The 26,939-nt window shown below is 47.0% G+C and overlaps 2 protein-coding genes across 2 annotated transcripts; one reads left to right on the top strand and one right to left on the bottom strand.

The window, feature by feature from the left end:
• Nucleotides 1-9,487, top strand: SQSTM1 (sequestosome 1). The gene is made up of 7 exons (XM_010830676.1): nucleotides 1-144; nucleotides 673-902; nucleotides 990-1,131; nucleotides 1,894-1,974; nucleotides 6,956-7,170; nucleotides 7,427-7,622; nucleotides 8,606-9,487. The coding sequence occupies exons 1-7, from the start codon at nucleotides 12-14 to the stop codon at nucleotides 8,761-8,763; spliced, it is 1,155 nt and encodes a 384-aa protein (XP_010828978.1). The 5' UTR covers nucleotides 1-11; the 3' UTR covers nucleotides 8,764-9,487.
• Nucleotides 9,156-26,922, bottom strand: LOC104981530 (chromosome unknown open reading frame, human C5orf45). Its single transcript, XM_010830677.1, has 8 exons — nucleotides 26,811-26,922; nucleotides 24,694-24,753; nucleotides 18,505-18,593; nucleotides 14,211-14,286; nucleotides 12,705-12,862; nucleotides 11,565-11,652; nucleotides 11,222-11,323; nucleotides 9,156-10,130 (listed from the first exon to the last, which is right to left on the bottom strand). The coding sequence occupies exons 1-8, from the start codon at nucleotides 26,871-26,873 to the stop codon at nucleotides 9,660-9,662; spliced, it is 1,107 nt and encodes a 368-aa protein (XP_010828979.1). The 5' UTR covers nucleotides 26,874-26,922; the 3' UTR covers nucleotides 9,156-9,659.
• Nucleotides 26,923-26,939: the final 17 nt, after the last annotated feature.

Genomic DNA, 26,939 nt, shown 5'->3' with positions numbered 1-26,939 from the left:
CCAGCTGAGACATGCTGGGGCTCACGTTCTGTCTTTTAAACAATCTAGATGAGGATGGGGACTTGGTTGCCTTTTCCAGTGACGAGGAGCTGACGATGGCGATGTCATATGTGAAGGATGACATCTTCCGCATTTACATTAAAGGTAAGGGGCTGCTCTGGGGTGCTGCCTAAAGCCTAGTGCTCCCTGCTGAGTGCAGCTGGCTTGAGGTTATGGAGAAGTTCCTCCAAAGAAGGGGTGAGGAGACTGGGGCTCTTTAAGACAGGACCACAGTCATTACTCTGCTTGACCTGAGAAAGGAGTCTGTGTCCACCACAGGGGGTGAGGTTGGAGGGTCTCTGGGTTCACTCTTCTTGAGGGGGGTTCCCTCTTGATTGCGATCATGGGCCAGGGCAGCTTTGGGGTTTAGTTTAGTGCGGGCCAAGACCATAGCCATATGGACACAGCTCTCTGGTGCGTTGCTCCTGCCTGGGCCACACGTCCCCAGGTCACAGGTGCAGGGATTGGAGCCTCTTAGCAGGTTCTGAAGCTGCTTTGTTACCGTCAGTTGAGCATCTGAATTCTGGGTGGGTTCAGTGCCTGAAGGGTGGCACTGTGGGCCTTCTGACTGATGGCCCCGAGTGCGATTCTTCGCGGCTCACCGAGAGTCTCGGCTCTCCACCCTGCCTGCAGAGAAGAAGGAGTGTCGGAGGGATCAGCGCCCCTCATGTGCCCAGGAGGTGCCCAGAAACATGGTGCACCCCAACGTGATCTGTGACGGCTGTAACGGGCCCGTGGTGGGGACGCGCTACAAGTGCAGCGTCTGCCCTGACTACGACCTGTGCTCCGCCTGCGAGGGCAAGGGCCTGCACCGGGAACACGGCAAGCTGGCCTTCCCCAGCCCCATTGGGCACTTCTCTGAGGTGAGTGGGGCCTCCCTGTGGGTGGGCACCGGGTAGCAGGAGCCCCCTGACTGGCACCACCTTACCCCTCTGCCTGCCCCTTCCTAGGGCTTCTCTCACAGCCGCTGGCTCCGGAAGCTGAAACATGGGCACTTTGGGTGGCCTGCCTGGGAGATGGGCACACCGGGGAACTGGAGCCCACGTCCTCCTCAGGCAGGGGATGCCCACCCTGGCCCTGCCACGGAATCAGGTGAGGATTGTGTCTGCTGGCCTCTGAAGGGTGAGATGTGAGGGCCAGCAGAGCTGGAGGGCTTTCCCTGTGTCCTGAAATCCTGCATGCCTGTGGCTGGCCTAGGCACTTCGTGGCCATTCGTGCATTTAATCCTCATAAAATCCTGCAAAGTGCAAGCATCATCTCCATTGTACATCTGGGAAAACTAGGTGCCTCGGTGCTCAAAGCCACTAACGCACCTGCCCTGGTGGCCCTCACATGGAGATTCGGGAGGTCCCTCCAGCACCTGCGTCTCCACAGTCTGCTCTCTTCTTCTTCATGCTAGTTGTTCGGAAAGTCAGAGCCAGATCTGCTCAAGTCTTGTAAAACAGTTCCCAAGTTAAAAATTTACACATAGCTTGCATTCTGAACTTTTAGATTCTAGTTCTATTCTGATTTTATTACCACGTCCTTTGATTTACCTTGTCTTTAGGGACAAAGATGAGGGTATTTGTTTGATTTGAGTAAATAATACTTTTTGGGGGGGAGGGGTAAATAATACTTTATACTGTGTGTACAGAGTTTCTAGGCACCAGGAATGTAGATGAAGGGGGAGTGGTGTGAAAGACAAAGGGGCCCAGGAGGTGGCCTAGAGAGGGGGAGAGAGGGAAGCAATAGAGTATAGGCTGCTGGGACCAGGCCCCCGGAGTAGGGCTTCTGGGACAGACAGGACTGTGACAGGTTTCAGTCATTGAGAGAGATGCTTTGAATTAAAAGTATCTTTGTTTTTTGAAACCAAAGCCTCTGGTCCATCGGAAGATCCCAGTGTGAATTTCCTCAAGAACGTAGGGGAGAGTGTGGCGGCTGCCCTCAGCCCTCTGGGTAAGTGCCCCTCCTTTGACATCAGCAGAGCATTTGGTAACCAGAGTGTAGGCGGCTATTCTGTGGCTTTCAGTTGGGATACTGCAGAGGAGGGGCAGCTGATGTGTCCTTGAGACCAGTAAGGATTCGTTGCTTCAGATCAATCAGTCTTGACCAAGTGCTGCACCACAGGCCACTTGAGGTTGAACTCCCTGACAAATTCTTCAGCTTTCCACACAGAGTGAAGTGGAATCAGCCAAGAATCAGCCAGAATTTGGTTGGGTAATCCCACTAGGGAGGGTGACCGGGCTCAGTTTAAAGGCTGCCCTTCATCTTCTTCCTGCTTGTCCTTTGGGAGAAGACCAGTCCGTATTTCTCCTTACTTGAGCCTTGGGGTTTCTTTAAGGACTTAAGTGAGTAGTTAACTGAGATGGCCATATTGCTTTTCTTCCCTTTTTTGCAACCTCCAACCTTGCCTGGTGCTTCCTAAGAACTGGGCTTGTGCCAGTGCCAGAGAGAAAGGAGTAAGGGAGGGAGGTTCTCGTGTCCACTGCTGGATTCCCAGTGTGCAGGCCCAGGGTAGGTGTCTGGGTGGGTGAGCTGTGCACCTTCATAGTGTGACCTGGCCCAAGGCTAAAACCTCTAAAACTTCAGAAAGCACTTGCTGGGTTGTGGCCATAAGAATCAGCTGATGAAGGTGACTTACGATGGATCCATGATATCATCTTTGTGACTGCAGTGGCGGGAAGTGTCTACCTGGTCTGTCCAAAAGTTGTGTCCAGTGTCTGAAAGAATGCTGTAGCAGGGTCCCCAAGCTCACCCACCACCCGCCCTGTGGCTCACAGAGCATGACTGCCATTGCTTCCAACCGGAGGTCATTTCTGCTGACGAAGCAGCTTTGAAGTAGCAGTGACATCTTGGCATTGCTGCTACATGAAATAGCTCAGATCTCACATGGTTTCTGTATTGGAGTTAAAGACTCTTGAGTGAGTGAGGAAAAACAATTGCTATATTTAATGCTTTCTAAGGAGGGTAACTGGAGAAAGACATGACAACCCACTCCAGTACTCTTGCCTGGAAAATTCCATGGACGGAGGAGCCTGGTGGGCTACAGTCCATGGGGTTGTGAAGAGTCAGACACGACTGAGCGACTTCCCTTTCACTTTTCACTATCATGCATTGGAGAAGGAAATGGCAACCCACTCCAGTGTTCTTGCCTGGAGAATCCCAGGGATGGGGGAGCCTGGTGGGCTGCCGTCTATGGGGTCGCACAGAGTCAGACACGACTGAAGTGACTTAGCAGCAGCAGCAAGGAGGGTAACACTGGAGTAGTGATGAAATAATTGGGAGATAGGTTATTCCTAAACTCTGCCACTCACTCAAGACATAGTGAAGACGTAGTAGGATTTTAAGTAATCCCAACTAATGGGTTGTTACTTAGAGGCCCACAGAAAATTTTTCTTTGGAAGATAGTAAATGGACAGTGGTTCTCAAGTCCACTGAACATCAGAATCACCAACGAAAGGTTGGTTTTTATTTGATTTTAATTTTTTTTTTGTGGGAGGGTATATATTTTGGTAGATGGAAACTATTAAAACGGATTATCCTGAATAAAAAAGTTTTCTTTTGAAAGAATGAACAAGATAACTTGGGAAGTCACAAAACCACGTCTACGTTCAGGTAGGAGACTTTAAAACAGTGAGGAGTTCCAGGTCCCTTGATTCGTTAAGTGGGTTTTGGGTAGGGCATGAGGGGTCTGTGTGTTCTGAAGGCTTCCCAGGAGACTGTCACACTTGCTCTCCATCCTGAGACCTATCTGAGTGGATTCTCCATTCAGGATACCAGGGAATAATTTTAGAAGTGCTCAGAGGTCTTTGGCAGTAAGAATTAAGGCCTTCTCAGGTCTTTCAAAGTGGATGGAGTGCTTTCTGCTAACTCAGGAGGAGTCTGGAACCCTACAAAACAAGTTTCATTGGAATGTGTTTCTGAGTAGCTATTGAAGAGAGCCATTCGAGGAATGGATTAAACTCTCTTTGGAGTTACGGGTATTTATTTTCCTTTCTTTTGAGGAACTAACAGGATGACTCAGTCTACTAATTGCCTAGAAGGGAACGTTAGTTCCAAGAGCAGGGGCCCAGAGGGAGGTAACCACTAATACCTCTCAGAGGGCAGTCTGTGCAGTGAGTCAGCGACTAAAACGTTTTCTTGATAAGTGTGATAAATTTTGTGATAAGCGGCACTGTGAGAGCCAGCTGAGCAAGAGCATGAGCCCAGGGCTGTACTGGCTGGAGGTCACAGCCACGGACACCTAGGACGTAAAGCAGCAGGGCCGTGGAACCTTCCACAAACATCCCCTACGCAGAGGCTTTGGCTAGCAGGGCAGAGATGTGGTACAGTCTTTTAAGCCCTGAAGTCTCAGATTATCATCAAGTTGGAAAAGCTAGTTCAATAATCTCAGTAATCCATTACAGAAGAGTTGCATCATTCACCCATTTTAGAAAGTATATAGGTGTCCATTGTACTGTTCTTCTGTCTTTTCTGATTATTTGAATGTTTCATAATGAAAACTGCAGGGGAAATGGAAGAAGGAAAACAATGTAAATATTGCAGATAGGGGTACCAGTTGCTAAGCCTGCTTTTATTTTCTCTGCTTGCTCCTCATACTCTACTTAAATAATAGTGAAGGGGTTAAACAAAATTAGTAAAGCAACATGGATCATGAAAAAGGGAAAAAAGTAATGGAGGACAAGATAAAACCATCTCATCAAACTTTGGAAGATGGAAAGTGCATGGAGGAAAGTAACTAAGGTGGGATAATCTGAGGATTAATCCTGGTGGCCCAATACAGGATGAAAGAATTCCAGAGAGAGAACAGCGTAAACTGAAGGGAGGAAATGGACAAACACGAGACGGTCTCTTGGCACTAGGACACTAACCTCTGGATTAAAAAGGGCCCCAGATGCCTTGGACAAGGACTGAAAAAGACCCCATGCCAGAGCTTAAAATTGTCCTGTCAGAACCCTTGGGGCAGAGACTCCTGAAACTCTGAAGGCTGCTGTAATAGCTTGGGAACTTAAGGAGCACATTAAGAGCTAGAAGACACTGACTTCAAAAGTCTCCTCTAAATCTGATTTTCAGCCTTGAATTCTGTACCCAACTAAAATGATCAAGTGTGGGAGCAAAACAAAGTTGTCAGGAATGAAACTGACAAGGTCTTAATCATCTTACCTGGGCTTGAACTGTCTCTCTGGCCAAAATAAAGAAACAAGCCCAGAATGAAGAAAGATGGTGGGTACTGGAAAATGGTACCCACCAGATGAGAGTGACAACGGTAGTTGCCAGGATGGAAGGAAGGCACAGGTGCTGTGCCTCTGGTCAGAGAGCTGCCTGTCCAGGCTGGAGCTGGAGGCTCCATGCCTGCCTGGGATGGTCTCCAGGGGAAAAACCAGAACGGATGGGGTATCTGATACACTTAATCTGTGTAGAAAACGCTACAGAGAAGCTGTGAGAGAATATGGGGAAAGTTACTAAGTGAAAAAGAAAGCATCGTTACTGCTATAAATACAGAAAACTCTGAGGAAATAAGCCCACTCCTTAGCCAGCAAAGAACACTATATATATAGCGGCACTAACATAAACACTGAATATTGTTTTTACCAAAATGTGAGTTTTTGAAAGGATAGGGGAAGTGTTGATCATCTAGAGTTAGAAATAAATGGTAAACCTAAGTAGTCAGGAAAGACAGAAAAAGCACATTGTCAGTTAAAAGTTGTCTCTGGAGGGTGGGCCAGGCTGTGTGGTGGGGGCAGGGAATCTATATTGCTTTCTAAATTTTATTGAAGTCTGCTGCTGCTAAATCGCTTCAGTCGTGTCCGACTGTGTGTGACCCCACCAGGCTGCCCCGTCCCTGGGATCCTCCAGGCAAGAACACTGGAGTGGGGTGCCATTTCCTTCTCCAATGCGTGAAAGTGAAGTCACTCAGTCGTGTCCGACTCTTGGCAGCCCCGTGGACTGCAGCCTACCAGGCTCTTCCGTCCATGGGATAGTTGATTTATAATGTTAATTATACTGTATAGCAAACTGATTCAGTAACACATATATGTATTTTCCATTATGGTTTATCATAGGATATTGAATATGGTTCTCTGTGTTATACAGTAGGGCCTTGATGTTTATCCATCCTATAGTTCTTAAAATTTTTTACATTTACCTGTGACTGCACTGGGTCTCCTGCTGCGTGCAGGCTCTCTTCAGTTGGGGCGAGTGGGGGCTGCTGTCTAGTCCTGCACAGGCTTCTCACTGCAGTGGCTTCTCCTGTGGAGCACCGGCCGCAGAGTGCAGACTTCAGTAGTTGTGACACTCGGGCTCAGCACTTGCAGCTCACAGCTCCAGAGCACAGGCTCGGTGGTTGTGGCACACGGGCTTAGTTGCTCCGTGGCATGTGGGATCTTCCCAGACCAGGGATCAAAACCATGGCCCCAGCGTTGGCAGGACGATTCTTAACTATTGGGCCACCAGGGAAGGCCCGTTCTTTTGAAATTGCTTCATTCTAAGACATGGGGCGTGTCCTTGGAGAAAGTAAAACGAATTATAACATAAGCCCAGTGAGTGTGCCCTCCCTGCCCTTCAGTGAGCGTGTGCCCAGAGTGTGAGAGATTGGAGGTGGACACGCCGTCTCATGGGTCACACAAAGCTCGCATGGGCTGCCTGCCTAAGCAGGGGTAGCGTGTTCAGCGTGCGTGTTTTTCACATCACTCGGCGCCTGCACGCAAGTGGATGCCTCAAGTGAGGCCAAGAACGTCCTCCGCACTGCGGTGCAGGTGGCTCTGGCTGGCTGTGTGGCACAAGCTCTCACCCTGTTCTGAGGGCTTGGCCGTGCCTGCTGTGCAGCTGCTGTCCTGCACGGTGAGGGGAAGCAGAGTCTGTTTACGGACTTCGTGGGTCTGAAGCTGACCTGGGATGACGTTATTAATCAAGTGTTTGTTTCCCCCCCGGCTTCTAGGCATTGAAGTCGATATTGATGTGGAACACGGAGGCAAGAGAAGCCGCCTGACCCCCACCTCTGCAGGCAGTTCCAGCACAGAGGAGAAGTGTAGCTCTCAGCCAAGCAGCTGCTGCTCTGACCCCAGCAAGCCAGACAGGGACGTGGAGGGCACAGCACAGTCTCTGACGGAGCAGATGAATAAGATCGCCCTGGAGTCAGGGGGTCAGCATGAGGCAAGTGCCCCCCTAACACATCCGGAGCTTCTCCCAGCACCTGAGTCACAGCCCCTCCCCGGCACTCACACGGCCAGCAGAACCCATTTCCGTTGAGTTGTTGGTGGCATTTAAGTTGTCCTGTGAACCCTCCACTAGAACTCTGTAAAGCAGAAGGACTCTTGCTAGTCCTGCGTGCCCTGTCTCTCGCAGAGCTGAGACTGTGGTCAGGTGGCCTGTTGTTCTCATTCTTGTGCTCACTGGGGCTTTGTTTCAGGAACAGATGGAGTCTGATAACTGTTCAGGAGGAGATGATGACTGGACTCATCTGTCTTCAAAAGAGGTGGACCCGTCTACAGGTGAACTGCAGTCTCTACAGATGCCTGAGTCTGAAGGGCCAAGCTCTCTGGATCCTTCCCAGGAAGGACCCACAGGACTGAAGGAAGCTGCACTGTACCCACATCTGCCACCAGGCAAGGGATTTCGGATTGTTGTGTATTACTCCCTTTTCCATTCAGAGCCTCCTATCACTTGCTTCTAGCAACACAGACAGGCATTACCTTCTCTACTGCAGGGCTTGTCTATTGATGTAAGAGAAATCTAGGAGTTGGTTTTGTCCTCTGCGTCTATACTGAGCCTTAGTACGCTCAGCTAGTTTTAGTAATTTCTAGAACTTAACCCACAGACCCAGAATTATGAAGGCAGATGTGATATGGCGGCAGCACTGGCTCTGGGCACTGCCACGCACTGCTGAAAGTGGAGTCGGAGTCCCATCTCCACTGTTTGCTCATCGCAAGTGCTAATCTCGGAGCAGGGGTCACAGTCACGGTGCCAGTAGGAGCCAGGCAGGAAGCCATGGTGTAGAGTGGGTGGTGTGGAAGGCAGCAGGGCCGGGTGGAGAGTGGCAGCCTGGAGGACACACACTGAGTAGATGAGGCCACTCACATCCTGCTCTGCTTCATCACTGTCACGTGGCGGGGCGTTTAAAACGTTATTCAGCTGGAAACCCATCTGTGCCCCGAATTCAGCCCTTGGGCTGCCAGTATTTCTCTTCTCTGCCTTGAAGTGGAGAGTGGCAAACTATGGCCTATGGGCCAATAATGACTTTGTCATTTTTATGATGGTTGGAAAAAAGTCAAGATGGGAAAATGAGATGAAATTCAAATCTTGTGTTCATAAATGTAAGTTTTACTGGAACATAGATAGCCATGCTAATTTTTTACCTATTGTGTGGCTGCTTTTATACTTCAACAGCTGAGCTGAATTTTTGTGACAGAGACCAAATAGCCTACAAAGCAGCTTAAAATATTTACTCTTGATTTTTTACAGAAAAAGCTTGACAGTCCCTGCCTTGGAGGGTCCCTGTGAGGATTAAGACCTTGTAAAAGGGGCAGGTACAGGTCACATTTGGGGCGCAGTGCCTCTTCCTCATAGCTGTCATTACTCTTTCTGGCAGAAGCTGACCCCCGGCTGATTGAGTCCCTCTCCCAGATGCTGTCCATGGGGTTCTCTGATGAAGGCGGCTGGCTCACCAGGCTTCTGCAGACCAAGAATTACGACATCGGGGCTGCCCTGGACACCATCCAGTATTCAAAACACCCACCACCTTTGTGACGATGTTTGCTCACCCATTCTGTGTCCCCTTTCTTGTCTCATAGTCGTGTTGAGTTAGTGTAGAACCCCAGTGCCTCTAAGTCCCAATTTGTCGTCATTCTTCTTTCAGAATCTGGGGGGTGGGGATGCACAAAGCCATTTAGGGCAGTAGAACAAGTGACACGGGGGGAGTTCCAAGGGTGTGAGTGCGGATTCTGAGAAACACTGATCAGCTTCCCATGGATGCTGGCTCCTTCCAGCCAGGGGACCCTGCCCTGGGGCAGAGTGAGAGACTCCTCCCTGGGGAGGACGTGGAGACCATACTGCATCCTATCCGTACTCTCCCTGCAGGATTACACCAGCAGTCCAGAAGAGATCTTGCCAAATGGCTTTCTGCTTTTTCTTTCTTTTTTAATGACTATAGGACACTGATATGTAACTGATTCTCTGCTAGAAGTTTGATATCCTCTGAATTTAGCTAAAGGATCACCAGCATTCACCCGGGGTGGAAGAGGCTGTCCTGTAGCAATTACAGCTCAGGACTGTGGCTAACATCTGAGAATAAAGAAGGGCTGACAGAGGAACTGATGTTGTTCAGAGTACTGCCTATTTCATAACCACTGTAGTTACCATTTCCAAACGTGTCAGCTGCTTTTAAAGTTAAGAAAATCGCTTTGTAACCATTCTATTTGTAAACAATTTTAATTAAAGGTATAAGCACTTTAATCAAAGATGGTACAAGAGGTAATCTGTTTGATGGTCATATTTATCATCTCTTCTTGTAGTTCCCATAAGTCATCCTTAGTCCTACTATTTGAAAGCAACCTGGGGAACCCTGTTTTCAGTGGCACAGAGGTCACTGAATTGAAGGGTTCATGTGACAAATATGTCTATGTGAATAACATACTAGTTTCAACTCACAGATCGTCATCAAAGTCCTCTCCAGTTTTAAAAAGGTCACATAGACGCATGAGTGAAGAACGTGCCTGCATCCCTTTGACCAAGGGTGCACCCTCTGCCCAGGGGCCTGTGCCCTGTGACTGCTCAGGGATCCTCCCACAGAGCCACTTGGGCCCAGGCATGGGAGTGTGTGTGGTCTGAGGAGACTGGCGTGCACCAGGGAGCCTGCAGAGGCCTCCTTCCCTTGGAGTCTGGGCCCTGGGGGCCCCCTGCTCAGCCTGTGCTGCCTGGATTGGCCTGAGGCCTCTCTGCAGAGGGGTGAGGGGCTCTGTGTCCAAATGTGAGCTGTTTCCAAGACATTGTTCCCACTTAGACATGGTCCTGACCTGCTGGGCAGGACACGGTGGTTCCCCCCGGGAAACAAGCTCCGTGGTGTCCAGGTCCTCACGACTGCTCTCTCTGCCCTTCCCTGCCAGGCCAGCATGGTCCTGCAGGGGAGACACGAGGTGATGGCACGTTCACCCTTCAGAGGAACAGGTGCCCAGCAGCCTCAAGGGACAGGGAGGAGTGGGTCCTGGGCCTGCGCTAGTCTTGGATGGTACCTCTGGGCACTGACAATTGCTGCTCCGTGTTGTCTACTATCCTGTAGGCTGGCAGGCCAGGGATATGCCTTGATTTTGAGATGAAGCAAAACACAGCAAATAAATGCCCTCTCTCTCACTCCAAATTCCATGACTAGGCTTTCCAAAAGAGCAAGATGTTCTCATGTGGTCAGTGGATCTATCTCATGGGACCTTAGAATCAGATGAGGGAGTGCCTGGGTGCTAGCAGGAAGGACCCTACAACCATCTGGAGACACCATGCGCTCATCGCCAGGCAGGGGGAAAGCTCTCTCTAGCCGTGTCGAGGGTTTTAAAGCTGCAGATACGGGATGTGACTGCCGCTGGGGCCTGGCTTCTCCCTCTCCCTCAGGAAACAAGGGTTCACTGCAAAATGAGTGCCACTGCCTACAAAGGAGTGTGAAAGCAGTGACAGGAGGGGCCCCCAGGCAGCGTGGAAGAGGCTCTGGGCAGCTGTTAGTGATCAGAGGCTGCCAGCTCTCGGGCTGACTTGCTGTGACCTCTTTGGACCTATGGCAGCCTTGATTCCTCACCTTCAAAACAAAACAGGCTGGTGGTGAGCATTAGACAATGCAGTTAAAATGTTTAGCCCAGGGACTGGTACATCAGTAACTGTCACACTCATTATTCTCTAATTTGGAGATTGAGCGCTATACCCTTACCTGGGGGTCACAAAGCTAGTTAGTAGCAACACCAAGTTTGATCTCTGCCTCTTGGCTTTGAATGGTGCTCTCTACTACAGTCTGAAGCTGGTCAGGTCAACCCTGGCCTATGTTGGTGCAGCACTGACACACGCCTGGCAGAGTTCCTCTGTCTGGACGCCTGTGGCTCCCACGGCAGCATAAAGCAAAACCCTCGTTCTGTGGCCTGGAAGGTATGGTGGGGTCTGCTAGGTGTGAAGCATCAATAACAAGAGCAGGTCCTGGGTGAAGAGAGTGCCCCAAATTCACAAGACCCACCTGGGTAAATGAAGGTGGCAGTTCCTCAGAAATGCAGGGCAGGTCCCAAGTTGAACAGTCTGGCGAAGACCTGGCACCCCATGTAGGATGAAGAGGACGGGCCTGATGCAGAAAAGTCCTACTGGTCAACCTCGCTTGTCTCCAAGGCATCAAATTGCCCTTTTGACCCAGTTGACGTCAGTAACAGCAGGAAAAGAGTGCAAGCCAGAGACAGGAGGTGGCTTAAGACATAACAAGACACATGGGAAGTTGGACTCTGGGGACAGGGGGAGGGTATAAGTCTTGTAATAGTCCAAAAAACAATTAAATCCAGCATGTGCTCCATGGCCACTAGGACACTGACCTTCAAGGACTTCAAGGTGACCTCACAGTTTCTGGAGTCCTGGACATGAGGGCCACATAGAGGCTGGACTGTGCTCTGGTTCCATTTCCTGGCAGAGAAAATGCTGTCAAGAATCTAGTCCTGGGACTACCCTGGTCCAGTGGTAAAGATTTTGCATTCCAATGCAAGGGTGCAGGCTTCAATCCCTGGTCAAGGAGATCACACATGCCTCCTGGCCAAAAAACCAAAACATGAAACAGAAGCAATACTGGAACAAACTCAACAAAGATTTTTTAAATGGTCCATATAAAAAAAAATCTTAACAATGTAAAAAAAAAGATCCAGTCCTCCTTGTAATAATCTATAATGGAAAAGAATTTCAAAAAGAATACATATATGCACACACATATGTATTATTACTACTATATATATATAGAACCAAATCACTTTATAAACCTGAAACTAATGCAACATTATAAATCATCTATACTTCAGTAAAATTAAAAAAATACAACCTAGTCCTACCGTTGAGCAGTGGTCTGATCCTGACTTGGTGGTCATCTGCTCTGACACCTTGCCATCCCTTATAGCTTCCCAGATGGCTGCTCAGCTTCTGCCTACTGCCAACAACAGGTTGCCCAATGACATCCAAGGCAGTCCATTTCTCTGCTCTATAGCTTGCAGTTGCTAGAAAGTTCTTATTTTGAACTGGAATCTACCTCCCCAAAGCATCTGCCCTGGAAGAGCTACCCTAAACCTAGATGAGGTGGTCTCTCAGAAAACTCACTGAAATGCAGGTTAAGCTGAGAGGAGACCTATGACAATCAGGTCTTTCCTGCTCTCAGCTAAAATCTCCCAGGCCCATTGGCTTCTCTGGCCACACTTCACTTTGTCAACCTTGCCCTTGAGTTCCTCCCTGAGGTCAGCGCAGTCTGGATGTTCTGAATTAAGTGAGACTCCTAAGAGGCGCCTCCACTGGCATTTTGCTCAGCTCCCACCTCTGCGCCTGGTGCCTGGCCTGGCCAGGGGCCTGTGCTCATGGTGCCTCCTGGCTCACAACCCTCAGACTCCCTGCCAACCATGGAAGCCGCCTGTCCGTCCCCAAACCACGGGGCAGTTAGGTGGGGGTGGGTGAAGCTAGATTGGTGACGGGCTTGGCACCTTTTCCTAGGCAGGCCTGTGCTGAACGGAGGGTCTGGCTTTTCTGTCTTGGATGAAGGCTGACTGTTGAAACACACTCCTCCTCCTTTCAGCCCCAGTTCTTTGGAGTCCCTTTCCAGATACTTCAGCCAGCGGTTCTTTGAGGGCTGGAGTGTTTCCTACAGAATTGGGAAGTAAATTTATTTTCAAAAGTAGGCACCTTTACTGAGAATCCCCAGTGCAACGCTGAGGCCCAAGGGCCGCAGGACCCATGCCTACACCACCACCAGGAAAGGAGTTTGACCGGCAGGTCACGGGAGAGAGATGTCCTGAACAGAGCACCCTGGCACACACCTGGGGAAAGCTTCAAGACACAACTTACCAAGACCTTTGCGAAGGTCCACACTCCCTGGTCCAGTGGTTTCAAATGAAGATGAAGGCATGAAGATGCTCATTAAAGTGTTACCAATAATAGCAAATATGTATAATAGCAGAAGTTTGGTAAATGCCCAATAAGAAGGGAATAAAAGTAAAGTCGCTCAGTCGTGTTGGACTCTTTGCGACCCCATGGACTGTAGCCTACCAAGCTCCTCTGTCCATGGGATTTTCCAGGCAATAGTACTGGAGTGGGTTGCCATTTCCTTCTCCACAAGAAGGGAATAAACATTGGCAAATCCACTATCTTCTGCAGATACTTTTTAAAAATGAAAATAGTTGAAAGCTATATAGCAACATAGAAGATACAAGTGAAAATTCCAGGATGATGCAAACAAGTATTTGTTACAGAAGTGATGGTGAAAGATTAGGTCCGTAAGTAAAGAAACTGAAAGGATAGACTGAAGCATGCAAGAGCTGATGTGTTAAAGTGGTGTGCTGAAGACCATCTCCCCTATTTACAATAAAAATACGAAGAGAGCCTGGAGTGCAGACGCTGCCAGCATGATTCTGTGATCAAAGGCGGAGCTCCTCCAGGGAGCCTGTCAGAGAGTTGTTTGCCCTGTCCCTGGCAGGACAGTGATCTTGTACCATGGCATCCTGGATGTACCAATGGTGTCATCTGCTCAGCCCCTGGAGCTCTGACACACTGCCCACCCAACACTGAGCACCTACTTTGAGGCCTCGGGACAGAAAGGCAGCACGTGAGCCTGCTGTGTGGCTCCACCTAGATAAAGGGGACACGGCAACCCAGGCACTCGACAACAGCATCCTTTCCCCGCCCAGGGTGCTTCGGAACAAGGGGAGGAGGACAAGGAGGTGAAGTTCAAGTTAGGATCAGAAGAAAAAGCCAAGCAGCCAGAAGAAAGAGCCCTTTTCATAGTATTGCAAATATTTGTTAACATGGCTGTCTACACACTTATAAAAGGGAAAGGTTTATTCATTTTTGTATCCCCTGCAGCTTTAAGCCAAGTTTTCATCAGTCAGTGACATCAACATCTGTTTACAGAACAAATGATGAATGAATGAACGGAACCTCCTGGTGACAGAGCCGGCTCAGGCAGCTGGGCTGAGGTGGTGCTGCTGGCTTACCTGTGGACTTGCACGGGCAGCCTGCCAAGGACCCACGTTTTCTTCCTCGTTGGCACTTACGGATTCTCCCAGAGACCTTAGGGAAAGATTGTACAACTCCTTCTTTGTAAAACGACCAGGAAGATGAAGGACAGTGAAGATGGGAACAGTAGAATGCACAGACTTAACAATGGCTATCGAAGCCTGCTGAGGGGAACTTATTGATTGAACTTATCTCCGTTGTTTCGATGTGACTTGGACATCCTCCAGCGGTTCAGAAGGCAGCTGCTGCTGCTGCTAAATCGCTTCAGTGGTGTCCGACTCTGTGCGACCCCATGGACGGCAGCCCACCAGGCTCTGCCGTCCCCGGGATCTCCAGGCAAGAACACTGGAGTGGGTTGCCATTTCCTTCTCCAATGCATGAAAGTGAAAAGTGAAAGTGAAGTCGCTCAGTCGTGTCTGACTCTTAGCGACCCCATGGACTGCAGCCCACCAGGCTCCTCCGTCCATGGGATTTTCCAGGCAAAAGTACTGGAGTGGGGTGCCATCGCCTTCTCCGTCAGAAGGCAGAGGGACCATTTGTTCCTTGGAGCAACAGGAAAAGTAACACAGGGCAGAAGGGGCGCTCTTCACTCAGAGACCAGAGCTGGTATCGTGGCTTTGCCAAAGACTGGCTGTCACAGACCGTGTGACTCTGGGTACATCACTGTATCCCAGTTTCCTTACGTACAAATGGGGATAATAACGCAAGAGGACTGTGAAGATAAATGAGACAACACATGTGCACCTGCCCTGCTCAGGGCCTGAATAGAGACTAGTTCAGCTGAACTCTGACAGTCCCTCCCATCAGCAGCGGCGATGTCCCCACTGCAGAGGGTCATAGGAGTGTCTTTACAGTTGTGTGGTATCTCAACCGCTACGAGATAAGGCCTTTTCCTCAGTCAGATGTGTCTTCACCCACCCTCCCAGGGATAGCAGGGGTCTTTCATCACACAGAGAGCACAGTGAGGTGCCGGAGCCTCTGCAGCCTCGAGTGGAGCCGGATGGCCAACTAAAACACGCATTGTTCAAGGGCTGAAGGCTAGCACTGAAGCCGCAACCACCCATGTCCGACAGGGCTGCTAGCTCACACGATCACAATGGAACTCTCTCTACTGACCTACAGTGGAAACCCAAGTCCACCAAATGTGGGCACCTCTATGTCAGTTTCTTCATTTGTAAACCAAAGCCAATGATCCTCATGGGGTGACGAGCAAGATGAAATGAGGTCATGCATGTCAAATGCCTACACTGGATACCCCAGTCCAGCTGAGCAGTGTCCTGTCTGCTACTGACCAGAACTCTGCTCACCATACTATGATCTGGGAACTCAGCTCCATCAACTACAGAACCTCTCTCTGCAATATGAAGGTATGGTCTGTCTTCTCACTTCTATTGTTACCCTGAGAACTGGGCATCTACTATTTCTCAGTAGGTGATTTCTCTTTTCTCCAGCTACATTTTAGTTCTTCCCTTTGTTTTCCATGTTCTGTAATTTCATTACGTTGTTGTGTCAAAGGGTGGATTTCATCTTTTAAAATTAACTTATTGAGGTATAATTTATAATTAATCTACCCTAAAATGTACCAAATTAAGTGTTGGTACCTCAGATGAGTTTGGTAAATTATATTTTTGAAACTATTACTCCAATCAAGATATAGAAAATGTATTGATATATAATTAGCAAGATTTAGAAAATTTTCATCACCCTAAAATTCCCTTATCTGCCCTTGTAGGTGAGAACCACTCATGCTTACAAGTATCTGGTCTTTTGTGTCTGACATCTTTCACTTAGCAACGTTTGTGAAGTTTGCCCATGTCATTTTTGTTGCTGAGTAGTATTCTACTGTATGAAAATACCACAAAATGTATATTCAAAATCACACTGTCTTGATTGCTGTAGAGTTACACTAAATCTTGAAATCAGGTTGTAGAAGTCCTCCAGTTTTGTTATCAAAACCGATTTGGCAATTGCATTTCTATATAAATTTTAGGATCAGTTTGTCAATTTCATAAAAAAAAAAACACAACTGCTGGAATTTTGACTGGGATTGAGATGACTCTATAGATCAATTTAGGATGAACTGACATCATGACAATACTGAATGTTCTAATCCATGAACATATTTCATCATTTAGATCTTTTTAAAACTTCTCTCAGCAAAGTTGTGTAATTTTTACTGAAAATATCTTGCACATTTTTGGGTTATTATTTATCCCTAAGTATCCTGTTTTTTGATGGTATCATAAATGGTATTTGATTTTTAAAATTGTTTTCCAACTATTCACTGCAATTATATAAAAATAAAACTTAGTTTTGTATGTTGACCATGTACCCTTGTGATTTTGCTAAATTATTAGTTCTAGTAGCTTTTGGATAGGTTCATTAGGATCTGCTACAGACACAATGTTTTTATCCAGTTTGGGATTAGATGCACTTCCTGAATCTAAGAATGTGAGCCCTTTGATTCTAGAAAAAGTTCTGTTCATTTCTGCAAACACTGCCTTTTCCCATTCTTTTTATTATCTCCTGCTGGAACTCGTCTCTGTGTCTTTCATGTCTCTGAACTTTCATATTTTCTACCTTTCTGTCTTATTCACATTGACAGTGTGAATCATTTCTTCAGATTTATCTTCCATTTCACCAATTCTCTCTTTAGTTGCACTTAATCGGCTTACTAAGTCCACTAAACTGTTTTCAAAAAGACTTACTTACGTACTTACACTTTGGCTGTGCTGGGTCTCTGTTGCTGTGCTTGGGCTTTCTCTGCTTGCGGTGAGCGGGGCTCCTTCACCGCGGGGGTGGCTTTTCACCGCGGTGGCTTCTCCTGCTGCAGAGCACAGGCTCTAGGCGTGCAGGCTCCCTGCGTTGCCGCCTGTGGGCTCCAGAGCACAGGCTCAGCAGCTGTGGTGCAGGGCCTGAGTGCTCCACGACACGTGGGATCTCCCAGTACCAGGGGCCGAACTAGTGTCTCTTGCGTTGCAAGGCGAAGTCTCAACCACTGGGCCAACACGGAAGCCACTAAACTTTTAGTTTCAGTGACCAAACTTTTCATTTCTACAAACTTTTTGGTTGTTCTTTAAAAAAGTGGTTATTTTTTAAAGTCTCTTGCTCTTCCTATATCAACCATCCTCGTTTAATTTCCTTAAATATGTTAAACATACAATATTATGTATTCTGAACTCGTTTTGGATCTGACTTCTCTGTCATTTCTGCTGTCTCTTGCTCACGGCGACATGCTTCCTTAAGTAAGTTAAATGATCTTTAACTTTGGGTATATGCCACTTGGAATTTTATATATCCTTTGATGCCTGGGTTGAAGCTGTATTGCTCCAAAAAGGAGCTACATTTATCTCTGCTTCCTGGGACAATTTAAAAATCAGTTTGAAGGGCTTCCCTGGTGGCTCAGTGGTAAACAATCTGCCTGCCAATGCAGGAGACATGGGTTTGATCCCTGGTCTGGGAAGATCCCCCGGGTCATGGAGCAACTAAGCCTGTCTGCCACAACTACTGAGTCTGTGTTTTGGAGCTTGGGAGCTACTAAAGCCCACGCACCCTAGATTCCATGCTCTGCAACAGGAGAATCAGCCGCGACAAGAAGCCCACACACTGCCACTATAGAGAGCAGCCCCTGGCTCGCTGCGACGAGAGAAAAGCCTGTGCAGCAACGGAGACCCAGCACAGTCGATAAAATAAACTAAGTCCTCAGCTTGAGACTTTTCACACGGCATGTGTAAAAGGGTGAAAGGTCACGTGACAGCATCTTTGTGTTTACACAATCCTGGAGCAGTGTTTCCCCTCTTCAGCCAGTGCCAAGGGCAAGACAGGCTGGGTCAACCTACCTCGGAGGGGTGCACTTCTAGGTCATTTGTACACCAGGGGTGCAGTCCTCTGGGCACTCAGCTCTACGTGGTGGTCTCCGACTGACCTTCCCACACTGGCCAGACTTTGTCTGTCTCCTGCCCGCCTCCCAGCTACATGGAAGCTGCAGGGCAACAGGTTTCAAACGCCCCAGCAGCCCAGCTTATTCTCTGGATTTTGGCTTTTGCTTCATTTTTGATCTCTGATGGCTACTTACCTTCTTGTCATCTCGTCAGTGCCTTTAAAATATCGTGGCTGGCATTTGAAAATTAACTTCAGTGGGAAGATTGTTCAGTATCTAATTGCCATGTTGTTAGACATGGAAGTCTAAGGGATTTCTCCATCATATACTCCCACCATCCACTCGAGATGAAAACAGGGCCAGATAACCAGGCCTCCCTCAAACTATCATACCTGAGTGACATCTCCGAAATCTGTCCCTGCAGCAGGTTTAATTTTTGGACATGGCGTCTACAGTCAGCACCAGAGCCCTCACCGTAAGCCTGAGAAACAAACAAAGATATGAGTTTAAAAAGTATTGACAGAATGCTGAGAAACAGACCCATTCGAGACACAACTCAGGGAGGGTAAAAATGTACTGTGCAAGGCCTGAAGCACCATGCAGGAACTCAAACAATGATTGCCATTTCTGCAGGGATTTACAAACTAACAGTCTCAGTGACTAATTTCAGTCAATCTGGCTGCCCACCATCACCCTGAATTTTACATGTCAAATCCAAACTCACCCCAAACCCCACACAAATTGGTTAATAAACATAAGGAATTCAGAAGAGAAGTAACGCAAATTGCCAATAAACATGAAATGATACTTAACCCTCACTCATAATCAAAACAACATAAAACAGACGAGATACATATTTTTCACTTAGTAGTCACTCACTTGTTCAATACATATTTATTAAGTACCTATTATGTGCCAGGACCTGAACTAGGTAAGGACAATACAAGAGTGTATAAGCATCACTGTCATCACAGAGCTCTGCAGTGTAAGAGACAGATAACAAGCACAGAAGACACCTTTACGGCCAGCAGATGGTGAGAAGCGCTACACAGGAAAGCAAGGCAATGCAGTGGGCGTGGGCAGAGGGGAGACACAGTAGGTAATTTTATACGAGGTGTTCAAGAGGTCCACGAGTGGATCACTGAGAGGGTAACATCTGAGCACAAAACAGGAAGATAAGCGGGAACAAATCATGTAGATAGCAGAAGCAATGGAACAGAAAGGAGTGCAAACACCTTGAGCCTGGCATTTTGGAGAAACAGCGAAGAGGCCAAGTGGCTGGAGTTGAATGGTCTAGGGCAAAGAGGGTAGGAGATGAGGTTTGAGGGTGCAGGCCCTGTTAAAGGAAAAGTCAGCCTTATGGGCATGAGATCTGCTTTGCTCTTTCTTGAAATTCTTAATAATCTCATCTTTGAACCTGTGTTGTATAAGTGAAGTCTGATGAGATGATGAAACATGCTTCTAAGTCGTGGACAGCAAATGTGCCCACCGTTCTTTGCCACTCTGTTTGCACAGGGCATGCCCAATGCCCCGGCGGCACAGAGTCCCAGTGAGCCCGCAGGGCGTGAGAGCCCAGTGAGGCTCCAGGCATGGGTGGCGTGCGCTGCCTGTGCCTAAGTCCGGGAGGGGCACCTGTGCCTGAGGGGCCAGGGCTCCCAGGGGGACCAGAACCTGCTTCAGCTGCAGAAAGAAGACAAGGGTATTCCACTAAAAGCATCAACAACCAAGTAAACCTATCATATCTCTTCTTACCCCTATTACCTCCCTGGAATAGCCTGTGCTGAAAACGCCACAGAAAATGGGAGAGAAGCACAATCCACAGTTCCTCTTCTTCTCGGTACTTCCTGACTAATCAGTGAGTGGAAGGTTGAGAGTGTAGGTAGAATGTGTGTGTGTCAAGCAGCGAGGTAAAAACAGTTGAGTTAATTTTGTGCAACATCTCCACTCTTAAGAATAAAATATGTAGGCATATATGAGCTACAAAAGAAAAACTGTGCAATTTTGATCATTCTACATGTGTACTAAATGCTCTTATATTATTCTGTATATGTTCCACATACGTACTAAATGTTCTTAGCATTTAAAACCAGTGTTGCACAGTCTAAATGGTATTGCACTATTTAAATGTTAGCTTTTAACATGTTAAAATGTTGGTTAACACTAGCATTTAGTTAGTTTTTCTTTACACAGGAACAAATCATACAGTAAATTAAAAAAATACTAAATAGGGACTTTCCTAGTGGTCCAGTGGCTAAGGCCCGAGTCCTATCCCTGGTGGGGGAACTGGATCCCACACGCTTCAACTGAAAGACCCTGCGTGCTGCAACTAAGACCTGGAGCAGTCAAATTACTTAATAAATAGAAATAAATATTTAAACCATTAGTAAATAAAAAACATTAGGAAAAGTCAGGAGATCATGAAAGAAGGGCTTAATATTTGGAACCTTTAATAGCAGTTTTTTTCTGCTTTTGCAAAGGGGCCCCACATTTCCATTTTACACTGTCTCCTGCCCCGTCCAGGCCCTGTCTGAAGGCACATATATGTTACTCCAACCTGGAAGGTCTGACATGATCCTGCACGTGTAGGACCCTTTGGCTGTGGTGCTGAGACTGTGTGGCTGAAACAGGTGACCAGTCAGGAGGGGGCTGCAAATACCGCGGCAACTCAGCCTGCTGTGATAACAAGTGGGCACAACGTGAGTACGTTTTGACTGCATTTGCTGAGGGATCACGTGAAGAGTATAAAAGAAAAAGAAGAGTCAGGGATGAGTTCAAGGTTTGTAGCCCAAACAACCAGAAAGAGAGACTGGGCAGTTAAGAGATGGGGATGACTGTGGGAAAAGCAGGTAGGTGAAAGGGACGGGAGGGCTCATTTGGGAATATAGGTTTGGGGTGCTTGTTAGATATCCAGCAGAGAGGTAAGTGGCTGGAAGCACATACAAGTTCACTGGCAGGCCGTGGGTCTGACACAGACACTTGAGAATTGTCAGACTGTCTTATCTCAGACCACTAAGGGAATGACTGTAGCTAGAGAAGAGGTGAAAAACAAAGCAAAAATCTGAGTCCCAGAGCACTCCAAAGTCTAGAAGACGAGGAGATGGGAGAAACTGGCAAAGAGGACTGAAACACCAGCTGGGAAGACGGGAGGAAAACCAGGGGCAGGGCGACTGGAGCCCAGGAGAAGACTCCAAGGAGGAGGAGAAGGGGAAAAACTCTGACAAATGCCGCCAATAAGCCACGTCACCTGAGGACTGAGAACCAACCCTTGATGACTTGGACATGAACAATTTTAGTAGACTGGTGGGGAGTGAAATCCCATTTTGGGCAAGTTCAAGTGAGAATGGGAGGAGACGAACTGGAGAGAGTAAAGGCAAAATTTAAAAAGATTGATAACTGACTTATGATTGCCAAGAGGGAGTAGGGTGGGGAAGGGCTGGACTGGGAGTTCAGGGTTAGTGGGTGTAAACTATTACATATAGAATGGATCAACAATAGTGCTCTAGTGTACAGCACAGGGAAGTATATTCAATATCCTGTGATAAACCATAATGGAAAATATGAAAAAGGATGGATGTGTGTGTGTGTGTGTATACACACACATACAGTTTCTGCAAATAACTGCATCACTTTGCTGTACAGCATAAATGAACCCAATATTGTAATTCAACTATACTTTAGTGAAATAAATTGAAAAATAAATTCCCATATGACAACTTATGTATGGCATAACTGGGAGGGTGCGTGCTCTCTTGCATGGCAGAAACTGCTCTCTGAACGCTGAAATGCATTCTCTCCTCATCTGAGAGCAGACCAGACTACACTTTCCAGTCTTTCTGGCAGTCAGCTGTGGCCATGAGACTAGGTTCCTTCCACTGGAATGTGAACCACTTCCAGATTCTTCCTGGGTAGCGTCTTCCTCATCTTGCACCTTCAGGGGCTTGCGGCAGCAGGAGATAAGCCTCAGGGAATAGCAGAACCTCAAGATGACAGGTGCCAGGGGCCCCCGAATGATCACACCACGTACAGCTGCCCTGCTGATCTCAAACTCTCCCAGGACTGTTCAAAATAGCAAGAGAAACAACTTCTATTGTGTTAAGCCACATCGTGGTGCCTGTTTGTTAATGTGGCCTAGTCAGTCCTAAGCCATACGCCACTGCATAAGCATGGGAGGCGCTGAGGAAGGCAAACCTTCCTCAAGAATTCAGAAATACAGGCTGATATCTAAAACATGTACAGCCATCAGCCAGCCTCCTGACTTCTGAGACCCCATCTCAAGGTAGGCCTCAGCTGCCCTACTCACCGACAGATGACCTAACTGTCCCCACTCCTACCCATCCCAACTGACAGGACCAGAGGTGGATATCTGAGTCAACCATGTCAATCAGATTATTTCTCCCAGGACTTTATAACTGGGATTCAGCTTTCAGTTGGTTTGAAATGAGATTCTGTGGTCTGTGAGTGGAGTATGTTACTGTGATCTGGAAAGAGAGAGAAAGGAAAGGAAAGCTAGAAAGGGAGAGGAGGAGGGAGGTACAGTGAGAAACTCGGTGAAGGGAGGAGGAGGGAGGGAAAAGAAGATGCTTGTGTGGCTGGCAGCTCTTCAGGTCTTGGGGTTGGTTCTTCAAAGGGTCAAGGGCAGTTCTTCCCCTTGATCCCCACAAGATATCCCAGTACCTTGCCAGTGCATTTTAAATTTTGCTGAAGTGTTTTTTCCTATAATCTGCAACTAAGAGAACCTTGGTTGAAAGAATTCCTCTGATTTAACTTGTAGGAATTTGTCCTAAGGAAATAATTGGTCCAGTAAAGAAAGAGGTATTTGTAAGAAGCTTCACTACAGAGTTCCCTGGTGGATTAGACAGTAAAAAATCTGCGTGCAATGCAGGATACCTGGGTTCAATCCCTGGATCGGGAAGATCCCCTGGAGAAGGGAATGGCAATCCACTCCAGTATTCTTGCCTGGAGAATTCCATGGACAGAGGAGCGTTGTGGGCTACAGTCCATGGGGTCACAAAGAATCGGACATGACTACATGACTACACTTTCTTTTATTACAGAGTTGTTCATAATAATGAAAATTAAAATCAACCTAAGTGCCCATCAATGTGGGGCTGGTCATTTATTCATTCAACAGACATCCCTCGAGCGAGCACTATCTCACAGGCACTGTGCTAGGTACCAAAAGTATACAGTAAAATGTCGAAAAAAAGGGTATATGTGTGTCCATCAACAGATGAATGGATACAGAAGATGTGAAGTGTGTGGGTGTATGTCTGTATATATAAATCTAATGGATTATTACTCAGTCATAAAAATGAAATATTGCCATTTGCAACAACATGGGTAAACCCAGAATGTATCATACTGAGTGAAGCAAGTCAAAGACAAATAGTATATGATATGACTTATATGTGCAATCTAGAAATAATACAAATGAACTTATTTACAAAACAGAAACAGACTCACAGACATAGAAAACAAACTTATGGTTACCAAAAGAGGGGGAGAAGAATAAATTAGGAATATGGGATTAACAGATATATACCACTACATATAAACAAGGATTTATTATATAGCATAGGGAACTACATTCAATTTCTTGTAATAATTCGTAATGGAAAAGAATAGGAAAAAAATATGTATAAGTAAATCACTTTGCTATACACCTGAAACTAACATAATACTGCAAATCAACTATACCTCAATTTTTTAAAAAATGTATATAAATAAAAGAGGCAAAGCGTTTACTCCCAAGGACCTACAGTCTGAGACGGACAATACTCACATAAACACACTTGAATATATTTCTGATGGGGAAGTGAGATTAACTAGGGGATGCCTCAACAACAAGCACACAGAGGGAAGCAGGTCTGGATTGTTTCAAAGTCAGAGGGAAAAGCCCCTGCAGCTGAAGGACGAGAATGATGCGACGAGGCTGCAGAGGTAGAATCAAGGGTTGGAGCAGGTGAACAAAGGGCTCAGTGAGGAGACTGTGGTATTAGAAATCAGGTGGGTCAGTAAGAACAGACTTGGAAAAAAACCGTAATCTGGGTGAAAAAATTGGGCTAATAAGAGCACTTACAATATGCTCCCTTCAGTCCATGTGCTCTTTCACCTCCTGACTACCTTCACACCCTGCTCGTCCGTTCTCACACCCTTGGATCCCTAACAGCTGTCTGTCCATCCCCGGTTAGGTCTGATTACTCTTACAGACTCTGCACTCTCCTCTCATTGTACTCAGTTTAATTTTAAATTACATGTGTGTTTCTCTTCCCCTTTCACAAGGGCAGATCTGTACAGGCAATAAGGACACCTTCTTACCTTTCACTGTTTCCCATGCCTACACATAGAAGGTACTCAGTAAATACTGACTGACTGAATAAACAAAGGAAGGTCACTTTCCAGGCACCGCTCCATCCACTTCACTTCCTGAAGGAAGATGATCTTAAGGAGCAGGAGCTCTGTATCTAATGAACCTGAGTCAATAATAGAACACTGGGTTCCATGAGAAACACACTTCTGCATGGCTGGGTCCTACCTGCTTTCTGCTACGGGTATTAGACACCCTGCTTCTTGGAACTCACCTGCAAAAATGACTGCTTCTTTCCACAAGCTTTGCATGTCCACTTGAGACTCTTTTTCACCTATAATGAAATTTCAGAAATAGAGTTACAATAATTATTTGAAACAGTTGGAACTGGATCAGAAATAGTAATTTAAAGAGATCAGTGGAAAAGAATAGAGTCTAGAAACAAACCAACACATGTATGAAAATTTAGTATATTATAAAGGTGAAGAAAGAAGAGCCTATTTAATAAGTGGTTCTGGGAAACTGGGTATCCATATATTAATAAAATCAAATTAGATCTCTACTATCTGTTATTCTCAAAAAACTCCATAACATTTCAAGTCTTGATAAGTCTGACTAGATGGGGTGTCTCTCAACATAATAAAATGGCTTACTTCCAGCTCTAAAGCTGCAGAATCACCATGAGCAGTCCCATGAAAGTCAAGAACAAGTCAAAGATTTGCACTATTATTTACTGTCTTTTCGGATGTGCTAACCAATAGAATTGGAAAAGAGAAAGTAATTAAGAGGTATGAAAACGGGGGGAAAAAAACTAACCTTATTTATGAATATTATGATTTATTTCTTTAAAACTGAAGATAATCAAATGAAAAACTACTAAAACCAGTAAGACAATATATTAACATAGGCGCTAGGTAGAAAATGAATGTATCTTCAAAAATTAATATTGTTTATAAGCAAACATATAGTTAGAAGAGATAATGAAAGAAAAGTCCATTTATAATGGCAACAAAGAAAATGTTACCAAGAGGCACCAAAGGTGCTTTAACAGGTGGAATGAGGACTTCCCTGGTGGTCCAGCAGGAAGAATCCGCCTGCCAACGCAGGGGAGACCACTGACCCCTGGTCTGGGACAACTCCACAGCCTCAGAGCAACTAGGCCTCTGCACAACTAGACCTGTGCTCTGCAACTGCTTTAGCCTGCCCCGCTACAGCCCACACTCTGCAACAAGAGAAGCCAAGGCAATGAAGACCCAGCGCAGCCAAAAGCAAATTAATACTAACAATAAAAACTCTTTAGAAAAGAGATAGCATGCTTAACATCATGGAGATGTTTAGGTTGATTCATAAAAATAAATACAATTGAAACAAAAATCATCGGGTCTTTTGGAGAACTACCTAAAAGGATTCTAGGGAGGACAAACAACATCTATTACAAATTTAAGTGGGTATAATCCTAAGATTCTACTTTTCAGCATCTACTTTCAAACACCATAAAACTATTGTGTACTTTCTATAGCTACATATACAAGTAAGACATGCAATACAAAATAATAAAAGCTCTGGAAGGACAAGCAGTAACTGACTAGCTCTGAGGGGCTAGAAAGAGCGAGGGAGAGAGAGAATAGGGTATAAAAGGATCTTTGCAATTGGACAGGCCTAGCAGAGGAGCTTTGGAGAAGGAAATGGCAACCCACTCCAGTGTTCTTGCCTGGAGAATCCCAGGGATGGGGAGCCTGGTGGGCTGCCGGCTGTGCGGTCGCAGAGTCGGACACGACTGAAGCCACTTAGCAGCAGCAGCAGCAGCAGCAGCAGCAGAGGAGCTTGGCCGGCTAGTCCTCGGGGTCGCAAACAGTCGGAAGCGACTGAGCACGCCTGTACTGGGTCTTCCTAGTAGTTCCAGCTAGCGGGAGCTACTCTAGTTGTGGTGCCAGGGTTTTTCATGGCGGTAGCTTCTCTGTTGCAGAGCATACGCTCTAGAGCTCCTGGACTCACAGCTGTAGCTCATGGGGCCCAGAAGTTTTGGCACATGGGCTTAAGCGCTTGGAGGCATGTGGAATCTTCCCCAACCAGGAAACAAACCCCTGTACCCTGCATTTGCAGGCGGATTCTGACCCACTGTACCACCAGGGAAGTCCTGGTTTCTACAAATCTTACATCCAAAAAGCAAAATGCTCCCCAAAGGCCACAACAACGGGTATGGAGAAGTGACATCAATAAAACCTAATTCTCACAACTGATACCATCACTTGTCCAGGCCTCAAGCACACTCCGCAACCCCACGAGACTGAGCCCATGTCTGCGAGCAGGGCGTGAGGAAGAGGTCTAGCCTCTCAAGGCTCCACCTCGTCCCGCCCGCCATCCCCGCGCTCGGGGGAGGGGAGGCCCCACCTGGTGAGCCTGGAAAAGGCTGCAACAGCAGCAACGAAGGACCCGCGCCTGCTGAGGTGCCATCGCGACGCCCTCGCCCCTGCGTTTTCGCCGGCTTCCGGTCCGCCGCGGCCCCGCCCCTTCACGCGC

Source organism: Bison bison, unplaced genomic scaffold, assembly GCF_000754665.1.
Source record: "Bison bison bison isolate TAMUID 2011002044 unplaced genomic scaffold, Bison_UMD1.0 scf7180017864519, whole genome shotgun sequence".
Classification (NCBI taxonomy): domain Eukaryota; kingdom Metazoa; phylum Chordata; class Mammalia; order Artiodactyla; family Bovidae; genus Bison; species Bison bison.
The sequence above is the reverse complement of the archived record's forward strand: the minus strand, read 5'-3'. Positions and strand labels throughout refer to the sequence as shown.

Coding starts and splice junctions, on each gene's coding strand:
- LOC104981530 (XM_010830677.1), bottom strand. CDS start 26,873: ATGGCACCTCAGCAGGCGCGGGTCCTTCGTTGCTGCTGTTGCAGCCTT. Junction 11,653..12,704: donor ACAGGCCTGCCTAGGAAAAG/GTGCCAAGCCCG, acceptor TTTCTCTGCCAG/GAAATGGAACCAGAGCACAG. Junction 11,324..11,564: donor TCACCTTGAAGTCCTTGAAG/GTCAGTGTCCTA, acceptor TTTCTGCATCAG/GCCCGTCCTCTTCATCCTAC.
- SQSTM1 (XM_010830676.1), top strand. CDS start 12: ATGCTGGGGCTCACGTTCTGTCTTTTAAACAATCTAGATGAGGATGGG. Junction 1,975..6,955: donor GGCTGCCCTCAGCCCTCTGG/GTAAGTGCCCCT, acceptor CCCGGCTTCTAG/GCATTGAAGTCGATATTGAT. Junction 7,623..8,605: donor GTACCCACATCTGCCACCAG/GCAAGGGATTTC, acceptor TCTTTCTGGCAG/AAGCTGACCCCCGGCTGATT.